Genomic DNA, 26,143 nt, shown 5'->3' on the forward strand with positions numbered 1-26,143 from the left:
TCTTACCTGAACTTCTGACCAGCTTCCTATTAGTGTCTACCTTGGGAGGCAGCAGGTGATGGCCTAATGCACATGGGAGATTAAATTCTAAGTTCCTGGCTGCAGCCAGGCCTGGCCTGGCTATTATGGGCATTAGGGGAATAAACCAGCAGATGGAAGATCTCTTTCTGTCTTTCCCTCTGTCTTCCTTTCAAATAATTATAATTAAAATAAATAAATGTATTAATAAAAGGGATGTGGAATGGTAATATAATGGAATAGCATTCAACTGTGAAGATAAAGAGACTTAGCCTCTCCCTTCTCGTACAGCTTTAAGACTTAATTTTATTTAAAAATAGACAGGATGGGAGAGAAGTAGAGTCCCCGGCCACCCAGGTCATACATTCCGGGGATTGGGGGGGAGTTGGGCACAGGAAGTCGGGGGTGGGGTCTGGAGGTTCCAGTCTCCCTGGTGACACTCCCAGAGGACCCATTGATGGCTACTTGCAGGCTCATTTGGAAGCCAAGGGTGTGAGCCGAATGCCTGCGAGGCCCCACGTCCATCCTCCATGGAGCTGACTGTACTCTGCAGATCCCTCCCCAGGATGCCTCTGAGAGGAGCCAGGGACCAAGTCCCAGCGGGTCATTGGTCCCAGAGTCCATGTTTCTATCAGTGTGCCTGCCTCTGGGTGAGTGAGTGGGAGACTTGCTCCCTACCCTTATCCTGAAAAAGCCGGCCTGGTGCTGAGTGCTGAGGACCCCAAGGGTTCATCAACACCACACAAGGCTCCTCACTGAGAGACTATGCATTGTCAGGTTTGGGGCTTGCTGCGTGACTCCTTGGGGACCTGGAATTGCTTGTGTGGGTATATTGAATACATTTGTCCTCAGGCCTCACTGGCGACCCCTTCCCATCCCAAACCGTGGTGGAACGTCTCTGGAATCATTTGCCAACATCCCAAGGCAGAATGCAAGGGTCCAAGACCATTTCCATTGAGCTCACATTTCCTTTCCTGCAGGAACTCTCCTTTCTTTTCTTTTCTCCCACCCCCCCCCCTGCCCCCAGCACCCGCCCAGCCTCTGAAGGCCATGTCTCATCTTTCCTGGATCACTACAGTGAAGTATCACAGTTGTACAGTTCCCAATTTGGCCTTGGCTTGCTCGGATAAAACTTTGTATGTATTTTGTATAGCATAGATTCTATATTGTAATGATGTCCTATGCAAAAAGGAAAAAAATAATGAAATTGTAAATTTTATTGTTTTAATGTGTATGCATGTTTAGTGATGCTTTCATTTTGAAATAAAATTTATGATTCATAAAACAAGATAAAGAGACAGGCCGGTGCTGTGGTGCAGTGGGTTAACGCCCTGATCTGGGGCACTGGCATCCCTTATGGGCGCTGATTTGAGACCCGGCTGCTCCACCTCGCTGCTGTGGCCTGAGAAAACAGTCAAAGATGGCCCAAATCCTTGGTTCCCTGCACCCATGTGGGAGACCCAGAGGAAGCTCCTGGCTCCTGGCTTCGGATCGGCACAGCTCCAGCTGTTGTGGCAAATTGGGGAGTGAACCATCAGATGGAAGACCTCTCTCTCTCTCTGCCTTTCCTCTCTCTGTAACTCTGACTTTCAAATAAATAAATAAATCTTTTTTTAAAAAAAGATAAAGAGACAACAAACATATCAACTAAAATACATTTCAAAATAAGATATTGAAAGGAAAAAGTTACCAAAATAATACACACCATTTTATTCCATGTTTACAAATTCTTAAGGCATTCAATAATAAATATGTTTAAAAATTACTTACTTATGTATTTGACTTTCAGTGGTCTGCCTTACAAGGAGTTTGCAGTCAGGAGCCAGGGCTGGGTATTAAAGCCAGGCACTCCCAAATGGGATATGTGACATCCTAATTACTAGGCTAAACACCTATTGCAGCACTCATATGAAGAAACCGATCTTTAGAAAACTAGATGAAAGGGGCCGGTGCTGTGGCAAAGTGGTTAGAGCTGTCGCCTGCAGTGCCGGCATCCCACATGGGTGCCAGTTCGAGTCCCGGTTGCTCCACTTCTGATCCAGCTCTCTGCTATCGCCTGGGAAAGCAGTAGAAGATGGCCCAAGTCCTTGGCCCCCTGCACCTGCGTGGCAGACCCAGAAGAAGCTCCTGGCTCCTGGCTTTGGATTGGCCCAACTCCAGCCATTGCAGCCAATTGGGGAATGAACCAGCGGAAGGAAGACCTCTCTTTCTCTCTGCCTCTCCTTCTCTCTAGACTAGGTAAGGATAAATATAAAATTCAGAATAGAACTAATCTCTGTGGAAAGGAAGGGGAGGGTATTGTGTTGTGTTGGGAATAAACACCCAGGGGTCTAGCATTAGCAGAAACATTCTTTTTAAATTTCAGTCTCTTTTATTTCAGCCAGGGGAATGCCATGTATTCTTTTTTCCTTCCTATACGTTGCATAAATATTTTAATGCATGAAATAATCTTTAGTAATATATGTGTTTTGTGTGTATGAAGTGGTCCATAATAACATTTTAAAAATTATCTCTGAATAGAAGATAGGTTAGTGTACAGAGCTACAGCTTTTCAATAGAAGCTATTTGGGGTCAGCGCTCTGGTGCAGTGGGTTAAAGCCACCACCTGCAGTGCTGGCAACCCAAAATGATGTTGGTTCAAGGCCTGGATGCTCCTCTTCTGATCCAGCTCTCTGTTATGGCCTGGGAAAGCAGTAGAGGATGGCTCAAGTCCTTGGGCCCTAGCATCTATGTGAGAGACCCGGAAGAAGCTCCTGGCTTCTGGCTTTGGATTGGCACAGCTCCAGCTGTTTTAGCTTTCTGGGGAGTGAACAGGTGGATGGAAGACCTCTCTCTCTGTCTCTACCTCTCTCTGTAACTCTTTCAAATAAATAAAATAAATCTTTTTTTTAAAAAAAGAACTATTAACACTGCTTTTTAAAGCATACACATATTACATTCATGATATATTTGCTCCCACTTGTGTAAAAATATTTTGAAGGTAAATATTCATTTTAGGGTATGGAAAGAAAATTTCTGGGAAGATTTGCAAAAATCTTCAGTGGTTGAGAGAACTTCATTTTTCGTTTTTGTATGTTTTTTCATTTAATCTTACTCTTTCAACGGTTTGATTGTACATTGTATTGTTTTCCGTATGCCGCTTTACTTTCCTGTTTTGCACGAGAGCAGAATCCTGGAAACCTCAGCTGTAGGTCCTCCACCCTAGGATTCTTTCTCTGGCCCCCAGCGTCTTACCGTGGACCTGGCAAGGAGGGACGGTGGGCGGGGCTGAAGGAGGCCCCGCCCCCGCGCACCTGGTGGTTGCCCTGGGAGCCGGGCCTGGCTTGGCCAAAGCTCACAATCGGCTCTCTCTGCGCCTGCCACCCCGCTCCTGCGCTCCGCTGGCCGCGCGCTCGCCCTCCGCAGACCCAGGGCCCATGGACACACACACCTTTCCGTGCTGTCCCGCGCGCCGGCTCGCCTGTTCTGCGCAGAGGCACGCCATTCACGCCGGGGCGCCCACGCTGGGCTCCCGGAGCGCAGGGTCGCGACTGAGACCGGCGCCTCCGCGGTCCCTGGCTGCCCTGCGGCCCAGGGCCTGGTGCCCCGAAATCCGCCGCTCCTCATCTGCCAGACGACTGAGAGGTGAACTCGGCGACTTGGTCCTTGGCCCCTGACCTTTCCTTTGTAGGCACATCACTCCCTTCTCGTCCCTCCAGATTTCTGTGAAACTTAACAACTGAAAGGTACAGTAGAAGCCATCCCCGTGCTCCCTCGCCCCCCATAACCCATCTCTTTTAGGTGAACTGAAACCCCGTGTTGAAGAGACTGATGAAGACAGGACCACCTCATTTTCTCTTAGCCCAGCCCCATGAAATAGGTGCTATGGTTCTCCCTCGTTCAGATAAAGAAACATGTACAAACCAGAGGGGAACCTGTCCAGGTGTATGCAGCCTATTTAGGTGTATGCAACCAGGTTGTGAAAATAATAATGCAAAAGAAGAAGGAGTGCAGATTTTCCTTGAATCCTACCATCTTCCTGCTGTTCCAAGCTTGTCTTCATCCATTCCCCTGCCTCAGGAACCTCCCTTGTCTCACAAATCCCTTTGAGAAGTTTTTTAAACTTTATTTGAGAGACAAAAAAGCAGAAAAACAGACTGAGCTCCCATTCTCTGGGTCACTTCCCAATGTTTGCAGTAGCAGGGGCTGTGCTGGAGCTGAAACTGGGAATCGGAAACTCAATCCAGGTCTCCCATGTGTGTGGTGGGAGCCTGATTACTTGAATCATCAGCACCACCCCACAGGTGTGCATTATCAGGAAGCTGGAGTCGGGAGCCAGAGCTAGGAACCCAAGCTAGACACTTCAGTGTGAGATGGGAGCAGTTTCGTATTCCTGGCCAAATGCCCGCTGCCAGCTTTAAGAATTTGATGAGCCCTACGGGTCTCACCCTACAAAGGAAAGCTACATCTAGATACACTTACCTTCAGATTTCTGAATAATTTCAGAATATTCAGATCCCAAAGCTGGATATCAGCGGAAGACATTCTGTCCTATTCTACCATCTCTATACTACCTTTCAAGATTGTGGATATAAATAGTTAGACAGGACATGCCAAGGTGGCCCAGGGTGGAGCTGACATTAGAAGAGGTGTGTGTACATGAAGATCCTCCTGAGAATCATATTATGTGATTTACTAGGAACTGAGGGCTGAAGGGCAGCACTTGTTTCTTTCTTGATTAGTGATGGTATTGATTGTAAAGGACTCTGCCCAGGGCACCTCTCTCTCTCTACCATTTCAAGGCCTTAGCAGTCCATTGCAGACCAACCCGTGGACTTTATTGGTTAACTTGACTTGTCATATCCTGCTAATTCTTAGTTAAGGATGCAGGCTGTCAGAAACAACATCGAAGTCTTTGATTAGGAAGTCCCTGTCCACACAGATTATGAGTATTGATTCAGCACAATCGATAAACTATTAACACCATCTTATCCTATTTCATGCATAGTTTTCTCATAATACATTTTGCATGAAATCTTTGAAGACCTCATTATATGTATGGATTTTGATTTTTTCATTAAAATAAACTTATCTTTTAATTGTATTTTCCACAGACTTTTTGAGAGGCCCTCTTACATAATGTGTATGCAATGACACTTTTTGACTAACCAGAATATGACTAACCAGAATATAGCTGGTGATAGTAAGACAAATCATAAATAGCAGGGGCTGGCATCATACACAGCTATTAAGACCCTGCTTGGGACATCCACATTCCTGTACAACAGTGCCCAGGTTCAAGCCCTGGCTTCATTTCTTTTTTAAAAAAGTTTATTTTTCTGAAAGGCACAATGGCAGAGGAGGAGAGACACAGAGAGCTTCCATTCGCTGGTTCATTTCCCAAATGCCTGCAAGAGCCAGGCCTGGGCCAGGCAGAAGCCAAGAACCTAGAACTCCATCTGGCCCTCGCACATCAGTTTCAGGGACAGGTACTTGGGTCATCATCTGCTGCTTTCTGCATCATCTGTTAATGCTTTCTGCTGCATTAACAGGAAGCTGGGTGGAAAGCACAGTAGGCAATCTGCAACTCAATGTAGGATGGAAGTTTTCCAAGAGATGACTTACCCTGTAACCTGCTGTACCACAATATCCCACCCCCACAAGTTCTATTTCTTATTCTAGCTTCCTTCTAATTTGCACTCTTGAAGGCAACAGGTGAAGGCTCAAGTACCTGGGTCCCTGCCACCCACATGGGAGACCTGGATTGAGTTCCCATCTCCTGGCTTCAGCCTGACCCAATAATAGGTGGATGGATGGTGATGCCGTTAACAGAAATGTAGAGAAGTGAGTAAGTCAAAGTGCTATCAAGTGTTCTGCTCTGGATGTGCTACATTGTAGATGCCTATTAAGACATCCAAATGAAAATGAAGAACAGACACAAGGTATATGAAGGGACTTCAAAACTTTCATGGAAAATTGTATTAAAAGGTACGTTTCTTTTTGGTGCAAAATGTTTGAAACCCATGCATATTTTGTTCATACTATGCATTTTTCATGAACCTTTCATCCATCTTTGGGACTCTGGTGGAAAGACAGAGATGACTGTAAATTTGAGAGAAAACAATTAGAAGCTGAGAACTGAAGCTGAGAACTGGGCTGAAGGTCATTAGATGGGATGAGGCATCAGGTGAGCACTTGAGAGAGGAATGGCCGTTCACATCCACTCCGACAGTTTGGCTTCCTACAAGCGAGGAGGGTGATATGAGCAGGAAACAGGCAGTGGCGATGTTATGATTGCTTAGAAAGACATATTTAAAGAAGGGGCAGAGTAGTCAACAGTGTTCGTTGTGCTCATTGCTACTATGTAGGCGAAGGAGGAAGTGTGCGGTCTGGTGGCCAAAAGATGGAACAGACTTTCAGATTTTGAAGTAAGAGCCAGTTTTCATTACAGATGTTAGAAACGCAGCCAGCCAGCTTACACTAAATAAGTTTTGGGTGAAATATATTTACTCATGCCATCCTGAACATGGAGTGGCAGCTGACTTCTGGCAAAAGAGATCCAGGGTGACGGTGATGCTGTCAGCCTGTCTCTCTCTGCCTTGTGAGCCGTGTTCTCTCTGTAGGAGCTGTGATAGCTGCCTGCATTCCCAGCTGCACACATTACCGCTTACCAACTTAGGCAGAAGGTTTTTCACATAGTTTGGCAGAAAGATTTCGTAGGATCCTGGTTGATGTCTTTGATGAGTGTGTGCTTGAGCAATTTAGTTTAGCTGGAGTGTGATGGTTCACTCAAATGGATGAATCCTAACTCATAGAGCTGTTCCTGTGGTAGAGAGAGACAGAAGGACAGCTCTGTTAAAACTACCTGGAGTGGACTTCCTATGATAATAGTATTTTTTTTCCAGAAAAATATTAAGAAAGAAAAGCAAGCTGGATAAATGTAGCATGGACTTCTACACAATCCAAAAGATTATCTTTCCATAAACAGTAAGAGGAGATAGAATTCTATATCACAATGGCTGCATTGTAATACTGAGTAGGTATTTAGATGCCCACAGCCCACACTGGAGTGCCTGGGTTCAGTTTCCACCTCCAGCATCCCACCAATGCAGCCCAGAGGCAGTGGTGATTGCTCACGTAATGGGGTTTCTGCCACCCATGTAGGAGGCCTCAGCTCCTAGTGCCATCCCAGTCCCAGCCCCCACCATTGTGGGCATTTGGAGAGTGAACCAATGAATGGCAGATGTTATGTGTGTGCAAGCTCGCTCTCCTACCAAATTCCTCTCTGGTTCTCAAATTTAAAAATGCTCATCGTAATTCAACAGTAAGTTTATAAAACTTAAAGTTGTTTCTCATTAAGGACCTCAGTGTTACTTAATGGGATCATATTCATCACGCTTTTGTATCTCAGAAGTCCAGTAAATGTCCATTTATCATCAGTGCTTCAAAATTCTATACATTCTTTATAACCTTTTTTAAAAGATTTATTTATTTATTTGAAAGGCAGAGATACAGAAGCAGAGAGAGAGAGAAAGAGAAAAAGAGAGAGGTCTTCCATCTGCTGGTTCACTCCCCAAATGTCCACAACGGCCAGGGCTGTGCTGTCTGAAGCCAGGATGGAGGAGCTTCCTCCGGGTCTCCCACGCAGGTGCAGAAGCCCAAGGACTTGGGCCATCTTCTCCTGCTTTCCCAGGCCATAGCAGAGAGCTGGATCAGAAGTGGAGCAGCCAGGACTCAAACCTGCACCCATATGGGTTGCTGGCACTGCAGGCAGAGATTTTACCTGCTACGCCACAGCGTTGGCCCCTGTAACATTTTTAACCATTAAAATCTGTATGGTCTCTATATTGTGGGGGATACGCTAGTATGGAATCATATAGATGGGAGTTTAAATCCTTTTATTAACAATTTAGTTGCCCTCATCATCTGCAGGGGTAAAATGGAAAAGCTATGTGAGGAGGAAAGGATAAATGAAAACGATAAGAAAATTTTATAATGGATGATATGTTTTGAAATATTTTAACTTGATTCCAGATGATATTTTAAAAGATTTACTTATTTATTTAAAAGGCAGAGAGAGGGAGACAGAGAAAAATCTTCCAACTCTTTGTTTACTCCCCAAAATGATATAAGAGCAGGGGCTGGATTAGGCAAAAGCCAGGAGCCCAGAACTCCATCTGGGTTTTCCATATGGAAGTCAGGGGCTCAAATACTTGGGCCATCTTCTAGTATCTTCCCACACATTAGCAGGCAGCTGGATTGGAAGCAGAGCAACCAGGACTTGAATGGGTATTCTAGTATGATATCCGGTATTGCAAGCGGTAGCTTAACCCACTGTACCACCACACTAGCCGTGAGTTCCGTTTGCTTGTGTGTGTGTGTTTAATATGTGGTTCCTACTTTATGAAATCCATTGCAAAAAATTATGGTAATGACATTTAATAAGAAACATCCCCACTTCTGAGGGAAGATTTAAAGTATATTACTTAACCAAAGTGAGATGATAAAATGAACTTTGGAATATTTACTTTTTTTTTTTTTGCTGTCATAGTTTTTGTTTTGGTCCAGCAGTTAAAAGAAGCTGATCAAGCATGGCTCTGGCAGATAAGAGACTTGAGAACTTGCAGATCTACAAAGTTCTTCAGTGTGTTCGGAACAAAGACAAGGAGCAGATAGAGAAACTCATCAAGTTTGGATATCCTGAACTAATAAACTTCACAGAGCCCACCAGTGGGGTCAGTGCTCTGCACTTAGCTTCAATCTCCAATGACGTTGATATGGTCAGCTTTCTCCTTGAGCTTGGTGCTCACCCTGATGTGCAAGACCGAATGGGCTGTACCCCGACCATGAGAGCAGCAGAATTGGGCCATGAATTGTCGATGGAAATACTAGCCAAAGCAAAGGCTGATATGACTATAGTTGATAATGAAGGAAAAGGTAAAAATCCTAATATTCTCTCTAGGAGAATAGAATACACTTTATAGCCAGAAATCAGTAGATAGGACTTTTCTTTCTAACTTTTTTTTAAAGATTTATTTATTTTATTTGAAATATTTACAGAGAAAGAAAGAGAGGCAGAGAGAGAGAGGTCTTTCATCTGCTGGTACATTCCCCACTTGGCCGCAGTGGCCAGAACTGAGCTAATCTGAAGCCAGGAGCCAGGAGCCCCTTCAAGGTCTCCCATGTGGATGCAGGAGCCCAAGGACTTGGGCCATCTTCTACTGCTTTCCCAGGCCACAGCAGAGAGCTGAATTGGAAGTGGAGCAGCCAGGACTCAAACCGGTGCCCATATGGGATGCCTGCACTGCAGGCGGGGGCTTTACCTGCTACACCACAGTGCCGGCCCTAATATGGCCCCTCTTTCCAAATTTGGATGTGAATTACTCATGGTTTTAAGTTAAAGGCTAGATTCCCAGTCCAATACCTAAGAAGGACATCATCTCATAATCTGAAAATTCTATAAGGGATATCTTAGGGAAAGCAGCTCTAAGAGCTTATTCCTTTAAAAAGAAAATCAGAATAAGATGAATCTGTTTGGTGGCTTCTTTTAACTATGTGGAATTTTCAACATTACTCTGATATTACCATATTTATAATTGTCCATTATAAAATATAAAATCTTCCTTAGAACAAAATATAGAAAGCCTTTCTAATTCCTGAATTTTATGTTTTAGAACATTGGGTGGTAGTCGACTCCACAAGGGTTTTGTACCTTCTAGAGAGTAGTCTGAAGTAGAAAGGAGTTGTACTTGGAGTTGAGAGGTGGATTCTGGCAAACACTCCAACTTCCTGGGCTCATTTTTCAATGTATTTGGAAAGATTACTTCAAGCTTTATTTTTTTTTTTAAAGATTTATTTACTTACCTGAAAGGCAGAGTTACAGAGACAAAGAGGGAGAGAGAGAGATCTTCCATCTGCTGGTTCACTCCCCAAATGGCTGTAGCAGCCAGAGCTGGGCCAATCCAAAGCCAGGAGCCTGGAGCTTCTTCCAGGTCTCCTATGCGGGTGCAGGGGCCCAAGGATTTAAGCCATCTTTTACTGCTTTTCCAGGCCAAAGCAATGAGCTGGATTGGAAGTGGAGCAGCCAGGACTTGAATTGGTACCCATATGAGACGCTGGCACTGCAGGTTGCAGCTTTACCTGCTGCACCACCAGTGTAGCCGGTCCCCAAACTTTAGATATGATATTTTATCCATTATTTAGGTGAAATAGCTATGTTTCCATATCATCTGTCCCTCCCTAATCCCATTATGCTCTGAGGATGTCTTTTCCAAATGATTTGAGATTCAGGCAAGAATTGATACAGCCTCATGAAAAATACTAATAGTTACTACCAGCTTAATATTAATTAGAATTTAATCAGTTGTCCTAAAGAGATAGTTGCTCCAAGTACCAAGCCATTAATATCAGTCTTACTTTAGAGAAATGAATTCCATTATTCCATTTATTATGTTAATTTTGCCTGACAGGAGCAAAATCTACTTTTGTAACTCCCTGAAAACTTTGTATTTGATAGATGACTTGCTTAAAAAAGAGGAAGGGACAAGGACAAGGTTGAATTCTTTAATAGATTGGCATAATAAAATAAACGTCAGTTGCACTCAGGGATAAACAGTTTTAACATGTTAAATCTTGAGGAAACAGAAGCTTCACAATGCTCTGTAGAGTACCATTTCTCAAAGTGTGTTCTGTGGAGCACAGATTCACTGGGATGTCTAGGAGTACTGCAGGCAGCATTGACTCCCTGTTGAATTCATCAGAGAAACATCAGATTAAATAAGTTTAGACGTGTTTCTTTCACGTTGTCAGACCAAAGATGGTGATACTTTCCAGCTTTACTTGGCCTTCAAATGTTTTTTTCTGATGGAAACTTATAAATCTGTAATAGGTGGCTTGAACTTTGAAAAACACTGTAATGCAGAAAGGCCTACTTTCAAATTTTGAAACAAATATAGATCACAAAGAAAACAGATTGGGAAATTTTATAAAGATCTAAAATCTACAATTTTTTGAAATCAAGATAAAACTAAAAAGCAGGTCAAGTAAATATTTGTGTTTTTTAATATAAAAAATTAGTTTCTATTTTGTTGTACACCAGCCTGGATCTAGGTAATATATCCATTTTAGAAAACATTTATAATCTCTTTCAGTACAAATTGTACAAACTTAATCTTTGCAACACTTTTTATATATTTTAAATTATTTCTTTTTTTTGAAGGTTTTTATTTAATGAATACAAATTTCATACATACAGCTTTGAGGGATATAGTGTTTCTTCCCCCCATTCCCGCTCTCCCACCCTTACCCCCACTCCCATTCCACCTCCTACTCCCTCTTCTATTCCATTTTCCATTAAAATTCATTTTTAATTGACTTTATATACAGAAAGGCAACTCTATACTAAGTAGAGATTTCAACTATTTGCACCCACACAGACACACAAAATATGAAGTACAGTTTGAAGATAAGTTTTACCATTAATTCTCATAGTACAGCTCATTAAGGACAGAGTTCCAACATGGGGAGCAAGTACACAGTGACTTAACAACTGACATGTTTATTTATGATGTTAGTGATCACCCGAGGCTCTTGATATGAGCTACCAGGGCTATGGAAGCTTTTTGAGTCCACAGACTCTGTTGGTTTTTAGACAGGGCCATTTGCAAAGTGGAAGTTCTCTCCTCCCTTCAGAGAAAAGTGCATCCTTCTTTGATGGCCCCTTCTTTCCACTGGGGTTTCACTCACAGAGATCTTTCATGAAGAACCGTTTTTGCCACTATGTCTTGGCTTTCCATGCCTGAAATACTCTCATGGTATTTTCAGTCAGATCCAAATGCCTTAGGGGCTGATTCTGTGGTCAGAGTGCTGTTTAGGGCGTTTGTCTGCTGTGTGGACTGCTTTGCATGTTGGAACTTTTTCTCGGTTGTAATTCTATCTACTGTTATTACCAGGAACTAGGTCTTATTTATGTGATCTCTTTGACTTATGGTCCTATCTATATGATCAATTCCATATACAATATGATCACTTTATCACATAAGATGGGATTAGTGTCACCCAGCTAAATGAGATTTAGAATCCCATGGCAAGTTTTTAGCTTCACCCTTAGGGGTAAGTCTGTGGGAATGTGTGCTGATCTGTACAGCTCCTCCCTCTCTCATTCCCACTCTTATTTTTAACTGGGATCTATTTTCAATTTACTTAATACACCTGTGATTAATTCTATGTTAAGTAAGGTGTTCAACCAATGTAAAATAGAGAAAAAAATAAATAAAATGAAATAATAAACTGTTCCTTGACAGTAAAGAAAAGGGCTGTTCAAGTAATTGCTTCTCATAGCATCAGTTTCACTGCTACAGGTTTGCTTTTAGGTACATGTTACTTGTCACAGATCAGGGAGAACATATGGTATTTGTCCATTTGGGACTGGTTATTTCACTAAGTATGATATTTTCCAGATTCATCCATTTAGCTGTAAATGACAGGTTTTTTTTTAACCACTGTGTAGTATTCCATAGAGTACATATCCTATAGTTTCTTTATCCAGTCTTCCGTTGATGGGCATTTAGGTTTATTCCATGTCTTGGCTATTGTGAATTGAGTTGCAATAAATATGGAGATGCAGATGACTCTTTTATTTGCTGATTTCATTTTCTTTGGGTAAATTCTGAGGCGTGGGATGGCTGGGTCATATGGTAGGACTAGATTCAGATTTATAGGTATCTCCAAACTGTCTTCCATAGCGGCTTCACCAGTTTGTATTCCCACCAAATGGATTAGGGTACCTTTTTTTCCCTCATCCTCACCAGCATTTGTTGTTTGTTGATTTCTGTATGAAAGCCATTCTAACTGGGGTGAGGTGAAACCTCATTGTGGTTTTGATTTGCATCTCCCTGATGGCTAGTGATCCTGAGCATTTTTTCATGTGTCTGTAGTCCACTTGGATTTCCCTTTTTGAGAAATGTCTATTTAAGTCCTTTGCCCACTTCTTGATTGGGTTGTTTGCTTTGCTATTGTTAAGTTTTTTGATCACTTTATATATTCTGGTTATTAATCTTTTATCAGTTGCATAGTTTGCAAATAATTTCTCCCATTCTGTTGGTTGCCTCTTTACTTTCATGACTATTTCTTTTGCTGTACAGGATTTTTGTGTAAGGTGTAAGGTATGGACCTTGCTTCATATTTCTGCATGTGGAAATCCAGTTTTCCCAGCACCATTTGTTGAGGAGACTGTCCTTGATCCAGGGACTGGTTTTAGCTCCTTGGTCGAATATAAATTTATTGTAGATGGTTGGATTGATTTCTGGCGTTTCTATTCTGTTCCACTGGTCTATTCATCTGTTTTTGTATCAGTACCAGGCTGTTTTGATTGTAACTGCCTTGAAGTATATCTTGAAATCTGATATTGAGATGCTTCCAGCTTTATTTTTGTTGTATAAGATTGCTTTAGCTATCCAAGGCCTTTTGTGTTTCTAAATTAATTTCAACATCATTTTTTCTAGATCTGAGAAGCATGCCTTTGGTATTTTGATTGTTATTGCATTGAATCTTTAAATTATTTTCGGAAGAATGGACATTTTGATGATATTGATTCTTCTGATCCATGAACATGGAAGATTTTCCTTTTTTTGTCTTCTTCTATTTCTTTCTTTAGAGTTTTTAATTCTTATAGTAGAGATCTTCGACCTCCTTGGTTAAATTTATTCCAAGGTATTTAATTTTTTTGTAGTTATTGTGAATGAGATTGATATTAAAAGTTCTTTCTCAGCCATGGCATTGTCTGTGTATACAAAGGCTGTTGTTTTTTGTGTGTTGATTTTATATCCTGCTACTTTACCAAACTCTTTCGTGAGTTCCACTAGTCTCCTAGTGGAATATGTATATATGGGAACCAAAATATTATGTATATATTTTATATTATAATATATAATCATATAATATATATTATATATAATCATATCATCTGCAAATAAGATAGTTTCACTTCATCCTTACTGATCTGAATCCCCTTGATTTCTTTTTTTGCCTGATGGCTCTGGCTAAAACTTCCAGGACTGTATTGAATAACAATGGTGAGAGTGGGCATCCTTGTCTGATTCCAGATCTCAGTGGGAATGTTTCCAGTTTTTCCCCATTCAGTAGGATGCTTGCCATGAGTTTGTCATAAATTGCCTTAATTATGTTGAGAAAGGTTCCTTCTAGACCGAATTTGCTTAGAGTTTTCATCATGAAAGGGTGTTATATTTTATGAAATGCTTTCTCTGCATCTACTGAGATTATCATATGGTTTTTCTTCAATTTGTTAATGTGATGTATCACATTGATTGATTTGTGAATGTTGAACCATCCCTGCATACCAGGGATAAATCCCACTTAATCTGGGTGGATGATTTTCCTGAGATATTGTTGAATTCTACTGGGCAGGATTTCATTGAGGACTTTTGTGTCTGTGTTCATCAGGGAAATGAGTCTTTAGTTTTCTTTCTCTGTTGCATCTTTTCCAGATTTAGGGATTAAGGTGATGCTATCTTCATAGAAGGAATTTGGGAGGATTCTCTCCCTTTCAATTGTTTAATAGCTTGAGAAGAATTGGAGTTAGTTCTTTAAATATTTGGTAGAATTTAGCAATGAAGCCATCTGGTCCTGGACTTTTCTTTGTTGGGAAGGCCTTTATTACTGACTCAATTGCTTTCTTTCTTTTTTTTTTTTTTTTTGACAGGCAGAGTAGACAGTGAGAGAGAGAGAGAGAGAGAGAAAGGTCTTCCTTTACCGTTGGTTCACCCTCCAATGGCTGCTGCGGCCGGCGCACCACGCTGATCTGAAGCCAGGAGCCAGGTGCTTCTCCTGGTCTCCCATGGGATGCAGGGCCCAAGGACTTGGGGCATCCTCCACTGCATTCCTGGGCCACAGCAGAGAGCTGGCCTGGAAGAGAGGCAACCAGGACAGAATCCGGCGCCCCGACCGGGACTAGAACCCAGTATGCCAGCGCCACAGGTGGAGGATTAGCCTATTGAGCCACGGCGCCGGCCCTGACTCAATTTCTGTCTCAGTTATGGATCTGTTTAGGTTTTTTGTGTCTTCATGGTACAGTTTAGGTAGGTTGTATGTGTCTGGGAATCTATCCATTTCTGATAGATTTCCCAGTTTGTTAGCATATAGCTCTTTGTAGTAATTTCTGATGATTCTTTTTATTTCTGTGGTGTCTGTTGTTACATTTCCTTTTTCATCTCTAATTTTATTGATTTAGGTCTTCTCCTTTTTTGGTTAGTTGTGCCAACGGTGTGTCAATTTTGTTTATTTTTTCAAAAAATCATTTCTTTGTTTTGCTGATCTTTTCTACTGTTTTGTTGATTTCTCTATTTTTATTTCTTTCCTTCTACTGGTTTTGGGTTTAGTTTGCTGTTTTTTTTTTTCTAGGTCCTTGAGGTTCATATATTTGGTGCCTTTCCAGTTTCTGGATGTAGGCACCAATTACTATGAACTCTCCCCTTAACACTGCTTTTGCTGTATCCTACTAATTTTGGTGTGTTGTATTGTCATCTTCATTTGTTTCCAGAAATTTTTTTATTTTTATTTTAATTTCTTCTATGATCCACTGTTCATTCAGGAGCATGTTGTTCATTCTCCATATGTTTGTATACGATGTAGGATTCTTGAGTTGTTGATTTCCAGCTTCATTGCATTGTGGTTCGTTAGTCTTATTAAAAATTGTTTTTGGCATTTCCGATTCCTTTTATCTTTAATAAGTGTCTTGGGGCTTGTGGAGAGATTTCCCTCTGCTATGCGTCTGTGCGTTACCAGTGGAAATACGTAGCCCCACCTCTGGAAGTCCTGCTCGCTTCTGGATGGTGATGGGGGCAGAGAGCAGAGCTCTGGTGCACTAAGCCCCTCGTACTTGGGCAGAGCTCTGTTGTGTGAAAAGAGCTAGGGATTTCAATGTTTGGAACTTTTCCCTGGCTTACAGTTCATGTGGTGGTGGTGGGAAATGACTCTGAAATGTTGCAGTTCTTATTTCCGGGTGGAGGGTGTGTGGTGAAGTGGCCCCACAATTGATAGGTGTGCACATGGAAGGCAAATATGGTACATAGCACTGTGTTTACATTCGGAGATGTAAACAGACAATATGGCTTCTCCCAGCCAGCTGCAGGTCCTACTGGGGGTAGGGTGAGACGTGGATGGGCAGAGGTATGCCTGAGTTCTCCGTCTGTTTCCCTGTTCTTCCCCCTTGGAATTTCAAACAGTTTGCCTGGCTCTCCCACCCGCTACTAACAGCTCAGCTGACTCGCGACCTCGCATCTCACCTGGTCCACCTTGGGAGAGGGGGAAGAGTGTGGCGTCAATTGCCCCATTCAGCTTTTCTTTTCTTTTCTTTCTTTATTTTTTTTTTTTTTTGACAGGCAGAGTGGACAGTGAGAGAGAGAGACAGAGAGAAAGGTCTTCCTTTGCTGTTGGTTCACCCTCCAGTGGCCACTGCGGCCGGCGCGCTGTGGCCGGCGCACTGTGCTGATCCGATGGCAGGAGCCAGGTACTTCTCCTGGTCTCCCATGGGATGCAGGGCCCAAGCACTTGGGCCATCCTCCACTGCACTCCCTGGCCACAGCAGAGAGCTGGCCTGGAAGAGGGGCAACCAGGACAGAATCCGGCGCCCCGACCAGGACTAGAACCCGCTGTGCCGCCACCACAAGGTGGAGGATTAGCCTAGTGAGCGGCCCATTCAGCTTTTCCACTGCACTTCTGCTGTGTCTCAGTGACTCTTTGTTCCCTCTGTGTGGTCCTGCTCAGTCTCTGCTGCATTCCCGGGCTTCTCCACTCAAAACTCTCATGGCTCTGTCATCAGCCCGTATCCCCTTTCCTTATTCACTATTTTCCCCCTGAGACTCAGAATGTCTTGTTGGTATACTGCCATCTTGGCTCCTGATCCTCCAATAAATATTTGTAGCAAATGCAACAGCTATATAGTTGATGTCTGTGTTCATTCAAATTAACATTAAACCTATCTAGTATCTAAAATATAAATATAAAACAGTCAAATCACATTGGAAGAATTGAAAATATAAAACAAAACTTGAAATAACTGAAAATTCTTGCTTCAGGCATAGCCTTTTTAGTGGTATTGCCTATAACCTTGACTTTGTATAGCCCATGCTGGAGTGCCTTTTCTCTTGTGCGTTATCTGTGAGCCTGGCTCACCTTGCACACCTCTCCATTGGACAGCTATATTCCAAACAACTTTCTTATTCCATGGTAGTCTCTGCCATTAACATCTTACTTCTGACAATGGATATTTGACTCCTGCACACTGTTAAAGGATAAGCAAATATTTAAATAGTTTGATGATAGAATTTATTCAATTTTTATCAGTTTCTCATAGATTTGGTGTTATATTCAGAAATAGATATGTTATGAAGGCACAATGTATCTAATAAAAATTTCTTCATTTATGGTCAATATATTTCTTATTTTGCTGTGTATTTTCCTTCTAGTTGCATTTTTTTTTAAAACCAATGGTCTGTTTTAGTCTTTAATTGTTAATTTGATAGCTTTTTACACACTTAAACTATTTATAGAGATAGCACTTACACAGTATTCATTGATTTTTTTTACTGTGAAAGATGATCTAGATTAATACAGTAACCCTTCATCTCACCCATTCTTTCTCCTTTTAGCAGCCAACTTTGCAGTCAGTTATTCCACCACCAATTTTATAGATGATTATAATCCCTTTCTTTCAAAAATTCCCTTCATACTTTTAAATTGTAAATTTACTTTATCTCCTCATCTGTATTAAATGATAAGTCTCCAACAACAAAAGATGAGAAAGTCAAATGCCTATGCTATTAGTCCTTCCCTCTGTCTCCTCCAGATTTTTGTTAAATTATAATGAATTACAATGTTCTTTTCTATATCTAGAATTTATGAGGTGACTTAGCACTCATTCTGTGGTTGAAGAGATTCAGCATCCACTGCAGTTATTTTATTCATGTATTTTCTGTTGATCTTTTGGTAGACTCATTTTTGCTACCGGTGACTTTAGCGCACTATTTTGAGCTCATATCACTGATTTCCTCATTCTCAAACTTATATGAATGTGTTGCTTTTCTGTATGAACAACAGCTTGATGGGGTATACAAATTACCTATTTTCTTCCCCAGGTGACACTGTAGTCCTTTAAGTATCTTCTAGCACTAAATGTTGCTCCGATAAATTCTTGATGCTAACCTGATCTTTTCTCTTGGGTTCACCGGACACTTTGTCTACCAGCTTTACCAAGACAAGTCTTGTTGATTGTTTTTAAGATTTACTTATTTGAAAGGTAGAGTTACAGAGTGAGAGGGAGAGACACAGAGAGAAATACATTCTGTCTGCTGATACACTCCCCAAATGGCCACATGGCCAGAACTGAGCCAGACCAAAACCAGGAGCTTCTTCTGGGTCTCCTACATGGGTGCAGGGGCCCAAGGACTTGGGCCATCTTCTACTGCTTTCCCAGGCCATAGCAGAGAGCTAGATTGGAAGTAGAGCAGTCAGAACTCCAACCAGTACCCATATCGGGATACCAGGCATCTCAGGCAGAGTCTTTACCATCCTCTCCACAGCACCAACCCATTGTTGATCAATTGGTGATCAGTGCTGGCCCATTGTTCTTCATTAACTTTTCCTGATTAACTTTAAATTTTATTTATTTTTTGACAGGCAGAGTTAAACAGTGAGAGAGACAGAGAGAGTTATAGACAGTGAGTGACAGAGAAAGGTCTTCCTTCCGTTGGTTCACTCCCCTAATGGCCGCTATGGCAGGCGCTGCACCGATCCGAAGCCAGGAGCCAGGTGCTTCCTCCTGGTCTCCCATGTGGGTGCAGGGACACCAAGCACTTGGGCCATCCTCCACTGCCCTCCTGAGCCACAGCAGAGAGCTGGACTGGAAGAGGAGCAATGGGGACAGAATCCTGCGCCCCAACCAGGACTAGAACCTGGGGTACCGGCGTCACAGGCGGAGGATTAGCCAAGTGAGCCATGGCACCGGCCACCTTTTCAGTCTTTAGAGTCGGGTTTTTGCTTCAACAAATTTTTCTTCTAGTTTATCTGTATATAACTTGTGCCGTTTGGTCTTTTACTTTGAGTATCAGTTACACACATGGTGAATCTTCTTTGCCTTTCGAGACCATAAATTCTTTCATCTCCTCAGTTATATATTTTTTTTCAGGTTTTTTTCCCCCTCAGATCCCTAATCATGGTTTTGATAGTGTCTGCTTCTCCTCTTGCCTGCTTCTAGCTTGACTTCCTTCGGTGTTTTTCTTTTTCTTCCCTTCCATTTTTTTCCTATGTTCTACTGGCTCAATTTCATCTTTTCCTCCAATATATCTTCTCTTATCCTATCAGTACTGCTTTTGGCTCTTAGTCTTTGCACTTCTATCTTAGAACCAGTTATTTTTAAGTTTGTTGCTGTCATGAAAACAAGTTAATAAATATTTTGGTATGATTTTTCTAATATGTACTTTCTTCCTGGCTTTCTATTTCTTTCTCTTTTTTTTCTTTTTTTTTTTTTACAGGCAGAGTGGACAGTGAGAGAGAGAGACAGAGAGAAAGGTCTTCCTTGGCCGTTGGTTCACCCTCCAATGGCCGCCCCGGCTGGCGCGCTGTGGCCAGCGCACCGCGCTGATCCAATGGCAGGAGCCAGGTGCTTCTCCTGGTCTCCCATGTGGTGCAGGGCCCAAGCACTTGGGCCATCCTCCACTGCACTCCCTGACCACAGCAGAGAGCTGGCCTGGAAGAGGGGCAACCGGGACAGAATCCGGCACCCCGACCGGAACTAGAATCCCGTGTGCCGGCGCCGCTAGGTGGAGAATTAGCCTATTCAGCCACGGCGCCGGCTTCTTCCTGGCTTTCATGATCAGTTTTGTCCATATTTTTCTTAAAGTATCTTTTTTGTATGTCATATGCTGGTTTTTTCTTGGTTTTCTGCTCCTCTTTAAATGAAACCTTTTTTTGTAGTGAGTTCAGTACAAAGTCAGTTTGGAGTTTGTTGTTTACCCAGAACTTTCTAATTAACACTGTGCCCCAGGATAATAACAGCATCCCTGACCTTGGGTACATTTTTGACCTAGATTATGTAAAGCACCTGTATGTTAAAGCTCCTGGGTGTGGCGATTTATCAGTTTCCTCTCTACATTGGACTCAAATGAGTAACATAGGGGCAGAGCTTCTTGCCTTCTAGTTTTTCCTCTCAAGGCTACTATACTGACAACCTGCTTTCTACACTCAGGGCCAGTCTGCACATTTTAATATTCAGTGCTAGTATTTTGCCATGGGAGCTAGGGACCAACCAGTAGCCCTCTAGCACACAGAGACCCACACATTCCCTGAAGGAACATTTGGAGTATGGGCTGCTAGATGCCAAATACCTGGGGTCAATAAAGTGCAGCACTCCAATTCTTCTCTAAACTAGGTCCTATCACACTTGGCTGTGACTGTTTCCTAACTGTATCAGAAATTATTACTCTTTTATTTCTGTCTTGTCATTTTAATTGTTTCAGAGGGGGAAATCAAGACAAATATGCATTTCCTCTGCCATCCTTAAGTAGCTACAATGGATTTTTAAATTATCTTTTTATTCTTCCTATCAGTTCAAATAGAGAGAGACTAATTTAATACTCTTTGGGGGGATTCTATTTTTCTGCAGGTGTTTTGTTTTACTGCATTTTACCTACCAAGAGGCATTATCGCTGTGCTCTGATTGCTCTTGAACATGGTGCAGATGTCAATAATTGTACCTATGAAGGAAAACCAGTATTCCTCAGAGCTTGTGAAGAGGCACATGATGTTAAAGAAGTGTGTCTGACATTTCTGGAAAAAGGAGCCAATCCAAATGCTATCAACCCAGTAAGACTATTTGTGTGATTATAATAGTTCTGCTTTCAATTGCAAGTCATTAGTATAATTTTTTGCATTTAAATATGATAAAATTATATTGATAGCTTATAGATTGTTCATTTATACTCAAACTTCCTGAAGATGATATACTTTTATTATATTTATTTTTTCATGATTCTGTAGCATATTTCCTAGTTATGTTTTGAAACTTCATGTATATTATCCATAATGTCATAATATTATAGGAAACAACAAAAAAGGCATCACTGATATTTAATAAAAATTTATCTTCTTAGAAAGAATGTAATTCTCCTGTTTCTGTTATACATTTCCTTTCCTGTTTCACTTGGCTAATACTGGGTTTTCTTCTGATTCTCATTTCTAGACACTAAAATTAAATTTTCTTTTCATTGGAAAATTTCTGTCTCTAAATTTTAGTAATTATGTACCCCATACTTTGTTTTCCCACTTGATACTGTTTTATTTTGCTAGAAGTGTATTTTTTTTAGCATAATGTTTTATAAGGTCATCCAGAGTAACCTTGATTCTGATTTGAAAATTCTGTATTTTGGACATTGATCCATTGTACTGGCTTAATTTTTCCCCTATTGTTACATGAAACTAAAAAAAAAAACAAAAATAAGCACATTTGTGTAAGTAGGGTCAAATGAATCTAGACCATGTTCACACTGTGCTATTTAATCTGACAGGTATAAGGGTGTTGAATCTGTTTCATGTTCAGTCCACAGGTCGCACGGCTTTAATGGAAGCATCAAGAGAAGGAGTACTAGAAATCGTTCGGGGAATACTAGAAAGAGGAGGGGAAGTGAACACATTTGACAATGAAAGACATCATGCTGCTCATTTTGCTGCCAAAGGAGGTTTTTTTGATGTAATAATCTGCTCTTTGCTTTGAATTTTTTTAAAGATTTAATTATTTGAAAGGCAAAGTTACAGAGAGGCAGAGGGAGAGAGAGAGAGAGTGAGCAAGCTTCCATCCACGGATTCCTCCCCAAATGGCAGCAACAGCTGGAGCTGAGCCAATCCGACGTCAGGAGCCAGGAGCTTCTTCTGGGTCTCCCATACGGGTGTAGGGGCGCAAGGACTTGGGCCATCTTCCACTGCTTTCCCAGGCCATAGCAGAGAGCTGGATTGGAAGTGGAGCAGCTAGGACTACAATCAGCACCCATATGGCATGCTGGCACTGCAGGTGGTGGTTTTACCCACTGTACCACAGCGCCAGCCTCCTTTGCTTTGAAATTTGTTGCTGAAACTATTTTCTCAAAAAACTTTACATATTTTGTATAGGATAGACTAAGACAGTTTTTCTGAGTTACTATATTGTTTCTAGACAAATTCTTCAGAAGTCTAAAATTGAATCTTTTTAAACATATTCCAGCTCTTTGTTTAGTTGTATCAATTTGTTTAAATATTCATTTATATTGCTGATAATATTACTGGTAATATGCTACTTAGAATTTCTGCCAACGGGGACTGTCCTAGTCTATGCCTCCATTATGTATTAGGATTCTCAAAGTATGGCTATGATCCGGTTGTGGGAGATCAGTTCCACCATACATTTTTCTCCTTGGTATTTGTGTGCATCTCATGTTCTACTTGAATTTTAAGCTTGAATTTTATTCTGATTATCTGGACATATCTTTAGCAAAGGATATCTGGTAAAGTGACAAGCAAAATAAGAATTAGTGCTATCTTATTTTTTAAATTCTGAATTTAAAATTTCATTACTCAATTTTCTTCAACTTCTAGCACTTTACTTTCTCACTTTACTTTCTCTCTTCCATACAATAATATCATACCTAACAATAGAAGCCACATTTGGTAAAGAATTTGCTCCTCTTATGTTGTTTGCCATATTTTGATACTTTCTTAAATTGCCTACACTTACCAAAATGATAGTTCTCTGGTGAGAATAGAGTTTTCTATACTCTAGACCATTGCTGTTTGATAGAATTTTGGGTGATGATGAAAACGAGTTGTACAATATGGTACAATATAGTAGCTACATGTGTCTTTTTCAGTATTTTAAATGTGGCTAGTGAAACTAAGGATCTAAATTTTGAATTCTTTTAATTTAATTCATTTCAATTTTAATTTTCAGTAGCCACGTGTGTCTAGTAGGTAGTATGTTGAACCAAGCAGCTCTAAGTACCTTTTCTCATTTGTTTCTTATTGCTTGCCAATATGCATTATTTATTTTGCAGATACTGAAGCTTCTTTTTGCCTACAATGCAGACCTGGGGCTGATTGCAATGAATGGCAACACACCACTTCATTATGCAGCTATGGGTGGTTTTGCAGATTGCTGTAAATATATAGCTCAGCGAGGTAAAATTGCATAGCAATTCTGGGCTTAAAAGTGTTTATAATTTACCCATGTTGTAGCTGAGCTGAGAATACGGGTCTGTAACTTGTCAGCTGCTTATCTTTTTCAATAGCAAAACCTCACTCTGGTGTAGAAAGTAAATTTGACATTTTTTTTATACTTCTTTCTGTTAAATCATGAATCTGGTCATTAAAGTATTGAAAATCCATTTATCCATAATACTTAGGCTGTTAGAAACTGAAAGGAGATTGTTCTTGAGTAAACTAATTCTTAAAATGCTTATAATTAACTTCTTCATTTTAAAAATGCCTACATCAATTTAAGGAATGATAAACACTAAAAATCATTTCCTTTAGGCTGAATTTTGTTTTATTTATTTATTTTTAAAAAAATATTTATTTATTTATTTATTTGAACGAGTTATACAGACAGAGGAGGCAGAGAAAGAGAGAGAGAGAGAGAGAGAGAGAGACAGGTGTTCCATCCAATGGTTCACTCCCCAGTTGGCTGCAGTAGCTGTGCCGATCTGAAGCCAGGAGCCAGGAGCCTCCTCCGGGTCCCCTACATGGGTTCAGGGGCCCAAGGACTTGGGCCATCTTCTGCTGCTTTCCCAGGTCATAGCAGAGAGCTGGATCAGAAGTGGAGCAGCCAGGTCTCGAACCGGCACCCATATGGGATGCCAACATTTTAGGCCGGGGCGTTAACCCGCTGCATCACAGCGCTGGCCTCTTGTTTTATTTTTTAAAGAGTGTTCTGTTATATTAAACAGATACATTTTCTGGATAATTTGAAATTATCATGGGAAATATTTTAGAGGGAAACACTTAATAAAATGAAAATTTTCATGGAAAATTTGAAATGTAAGCAACATTATTTTAGATTTTTCTGAGACTTTTATGTAACTTAATTTAGGAATATAAGCTGAACTATCTACAGCTTAATGGGTTCCTTAAAATGAAAATATTAGCTAATTAATTTAAAGATCTGGATTAACTTGTTGTTAATTCCATGCTAATTTTTTTTACTCTTTGTTAGAGACGGAACTGTATTTTATGGAAAAATATGTATTTCTAATTTATGAGAAATAAACAAAGAGTCCAACAACTCTGTGACAGAGCAAAGAAAGTGATTTGTTTTCAGTCTTCTCTAAAAGCACAGAATTTGAGATGACACTCGTACCTAAAGATCCTAGACTGTAACCATTCACATTAAAATAAAATAAAACCATATGTCCATATAACTAGCAGTGTAGTACCTGATCCATTTTTAAAAAATGCACTTATTCTCTGGTTCCTCAGAGGAGTTTTTTTTTTTTTTTTTTTTTTTTTTTTTAAGATTGATTTATTTAGAGAGGCAGAGGCAGAGAGAGAGAAAGGTCTTCCATCCACTGGTTCACTCTCCAGATAACTGCAATGGTCAGAGCTGTGCCGATCTGAAGCCAGGAGCCAGGAGCTTCTTTCGGGTCTACCACACAGGTGCAGGGACCCCAGGACTTGGGCCATCTTCCACTGCTTTCCCAGGCCATAGCAGAGAGTTGGATCGGAAGTGGAGCAGCTGGGACTCGAACCAGTGCCCATATGGGATGCCAGTACTGCACACTGGGGCTTTAACCTGGTATGCCACAGTGCTGGCCCCCGATCCATTTTTATTTTTATAAGTTAATACTTTCTTTCTGCATCCCCACCAATAATAAACTTTTTTTTTAACAAACGAGGAAAGAAAAAGAGGTAAAATGTAATTTTTATTCATTTAAAATTGTCTTAGTCTTATTTTCAAATCTGTCACTATCAGCAGCTTATTATTATTATGGTATTTCATGTATTCCTTGTTACCCTTGTATATTTCTGAAATCCAAACATCTTCCCAGGTTGAGACAGCTCCTTCAGCTCTCACATGATGATTTTTTCATTTTAACACAAGTATCTCTACATAGACTTTCTATCGTTTATGTGTACCTGAGATAGTCACAGAAAGCCCAATGAGAAGCAGAGGGCCAGGGCTCAATAGAAAGGGTTGAACTTCCTGGAACAACCAGAAGACTACATTTCTAAAGCAAATGTCTGAAAATGTTCTGAATTCCATGGCATATTTGGGAGCATAACCACGTCATCAGATCCCTGTGTGGGTAACCCAGTTCCGCAGCAGAAGTGCTTTATTTCCAGTTTCAGAATCTTAGATCTAAGGCAATTGGAGCAGCAAGAAACCTTTGGTAATGCTGTGCTCATTTCTGAATAAACTCCATGCATTTAGTCTTTTCTGTACTTAATTCTAGAGCATTTGTTCTAGATGGATTCCTTTCCCATGTGGAAATATCTTGGGGCAAGTGTTTGGTACAGTGGTGAAAACGCCACTTGGGATGCCTGCATCCCTCATCATAGTGTCTTGGCTCAAGTCCCAGCTCCAGTTCCAATCCAGCTTCCTGCTAATGTGCACCCAAGGAAGCAGCAGGTGATGGCTCAAGTACTGGGACCCCTGCCGCCACATGGGAGACCTGGACTGAGTTCTGGGCTCTCTGCTTTGGCCTCACCCAATCCTGGTTGTTACAAGCATTTGGGGAACAAACGAGTGGATGAAAGATCTCTCTATCTTCTGTCTTTCTCTTACTGTCTCTCTGTATTTCAAATAAAGTAAAAATAAATTTAAAATTAAAATATTCTCAATATGCTTCTCTTTTGGCCACTGGCACAATTTACAGCTCCCTGTAATGTGAGCAGTGTGAGAAGCATACCCAAGGGGGAGGGGGAGAATTTGAGGATGTCGTTCTGAAGCCCCTCATGAGAGTTCTCCTCCTCAGGGGTCTTTGGCTCCTTGGATCTCAGCCAGCTGAAAGCTGGGTATCTTTAGCATGGAGGATGAATGAGGCTTCGGTGTCTGGGGTGGGAGGGTTCAGTTCCAATGTTGATATGAATATAAAAATCTGAGGATGCTCAA

The 26,143-nt window shown here is 41.2% G+C and overlaps 1 protein-coding gene and 1 long non-coding RNA gene across 5 annotated transcripts in view; one reads left to right on the plus strand and one right to left on the minus strand.

Annotated features, from left to right (window-relative positions):
- Window positions 1–3,225: 3,225 nt before the first annotated feature.
- Window positions 3,226–26,143, plus strand: part of ANKEF1 (ankyrin repeat and EF-hand domain containing 1) — a 32,777-nt gene continuing 9,859 nt past the window's right edge. The window contains exons 1-5 of one of the 4 annotated variants that reach the window (XM_002710975.6): window positions 3,226–3,743; window positions 8,569–8,934; window positions 20,675–20,874; window positions 21,608–21,757; window positions 23,091–23,214. In XM_002710975.6, coding sequence (XP_002711021.3) covers window positions 8,589–8,934; window positions 20,675–20,874; window positions 21,608–21,757; window positions 23,091–23,214 — 820 coding nt within the window. In that variant the 5' untranslated portion in view covers window positions 3,226–3,743; window positions 8,569–8,588. Of the gene's footprint in view, window positions 3,744–5,767; window positions 5,986–8,548; window positions 8,935–20,674; window positions 20,875–21,607; window positions 21,758–23,090; window positions 23,215–26,143 lie in introns of those variants that run through there. The other 3 variants (XM_008256378.5, XM_089307307.1, XM_089307308.1) reach the window with 3 other exon arrangements.
- LOC103348253 (uncharacterized) overlaps window positions 10,391–26,143 on the minus strand; it is a 173,236-nt gene continuing 157,483 nt past the window's right edge. Inside the window, exon 10 of the long non-coding RNA XR_016215928.1 lies at window positions 10,391–10,741. This is a non-coding gene — a long non-coding RNA (uncharacterized LOC103348253). The remainder of the gene's footprint in view (window positions 10,742–26,143) is intronic.

The sequence above is a fragment of the Oryctolagus cuniculus genome, chromosome 11 (genome assembly GCF_051225735.1).
Source record: "Oryctolagus cuniculus isolate XC-2025 breed Fujian yellow rabbit chromosome 11, ASM5122573v1, whole genome shotgun sequence".
In the NCBI taxonomy this organism is placed as follows: Eukaryota; Metazoa; Chordata; class Mammalia; order Lagomorpha; family Leporidae; genus Oryctolagus; species Oryctolagus cuniculus.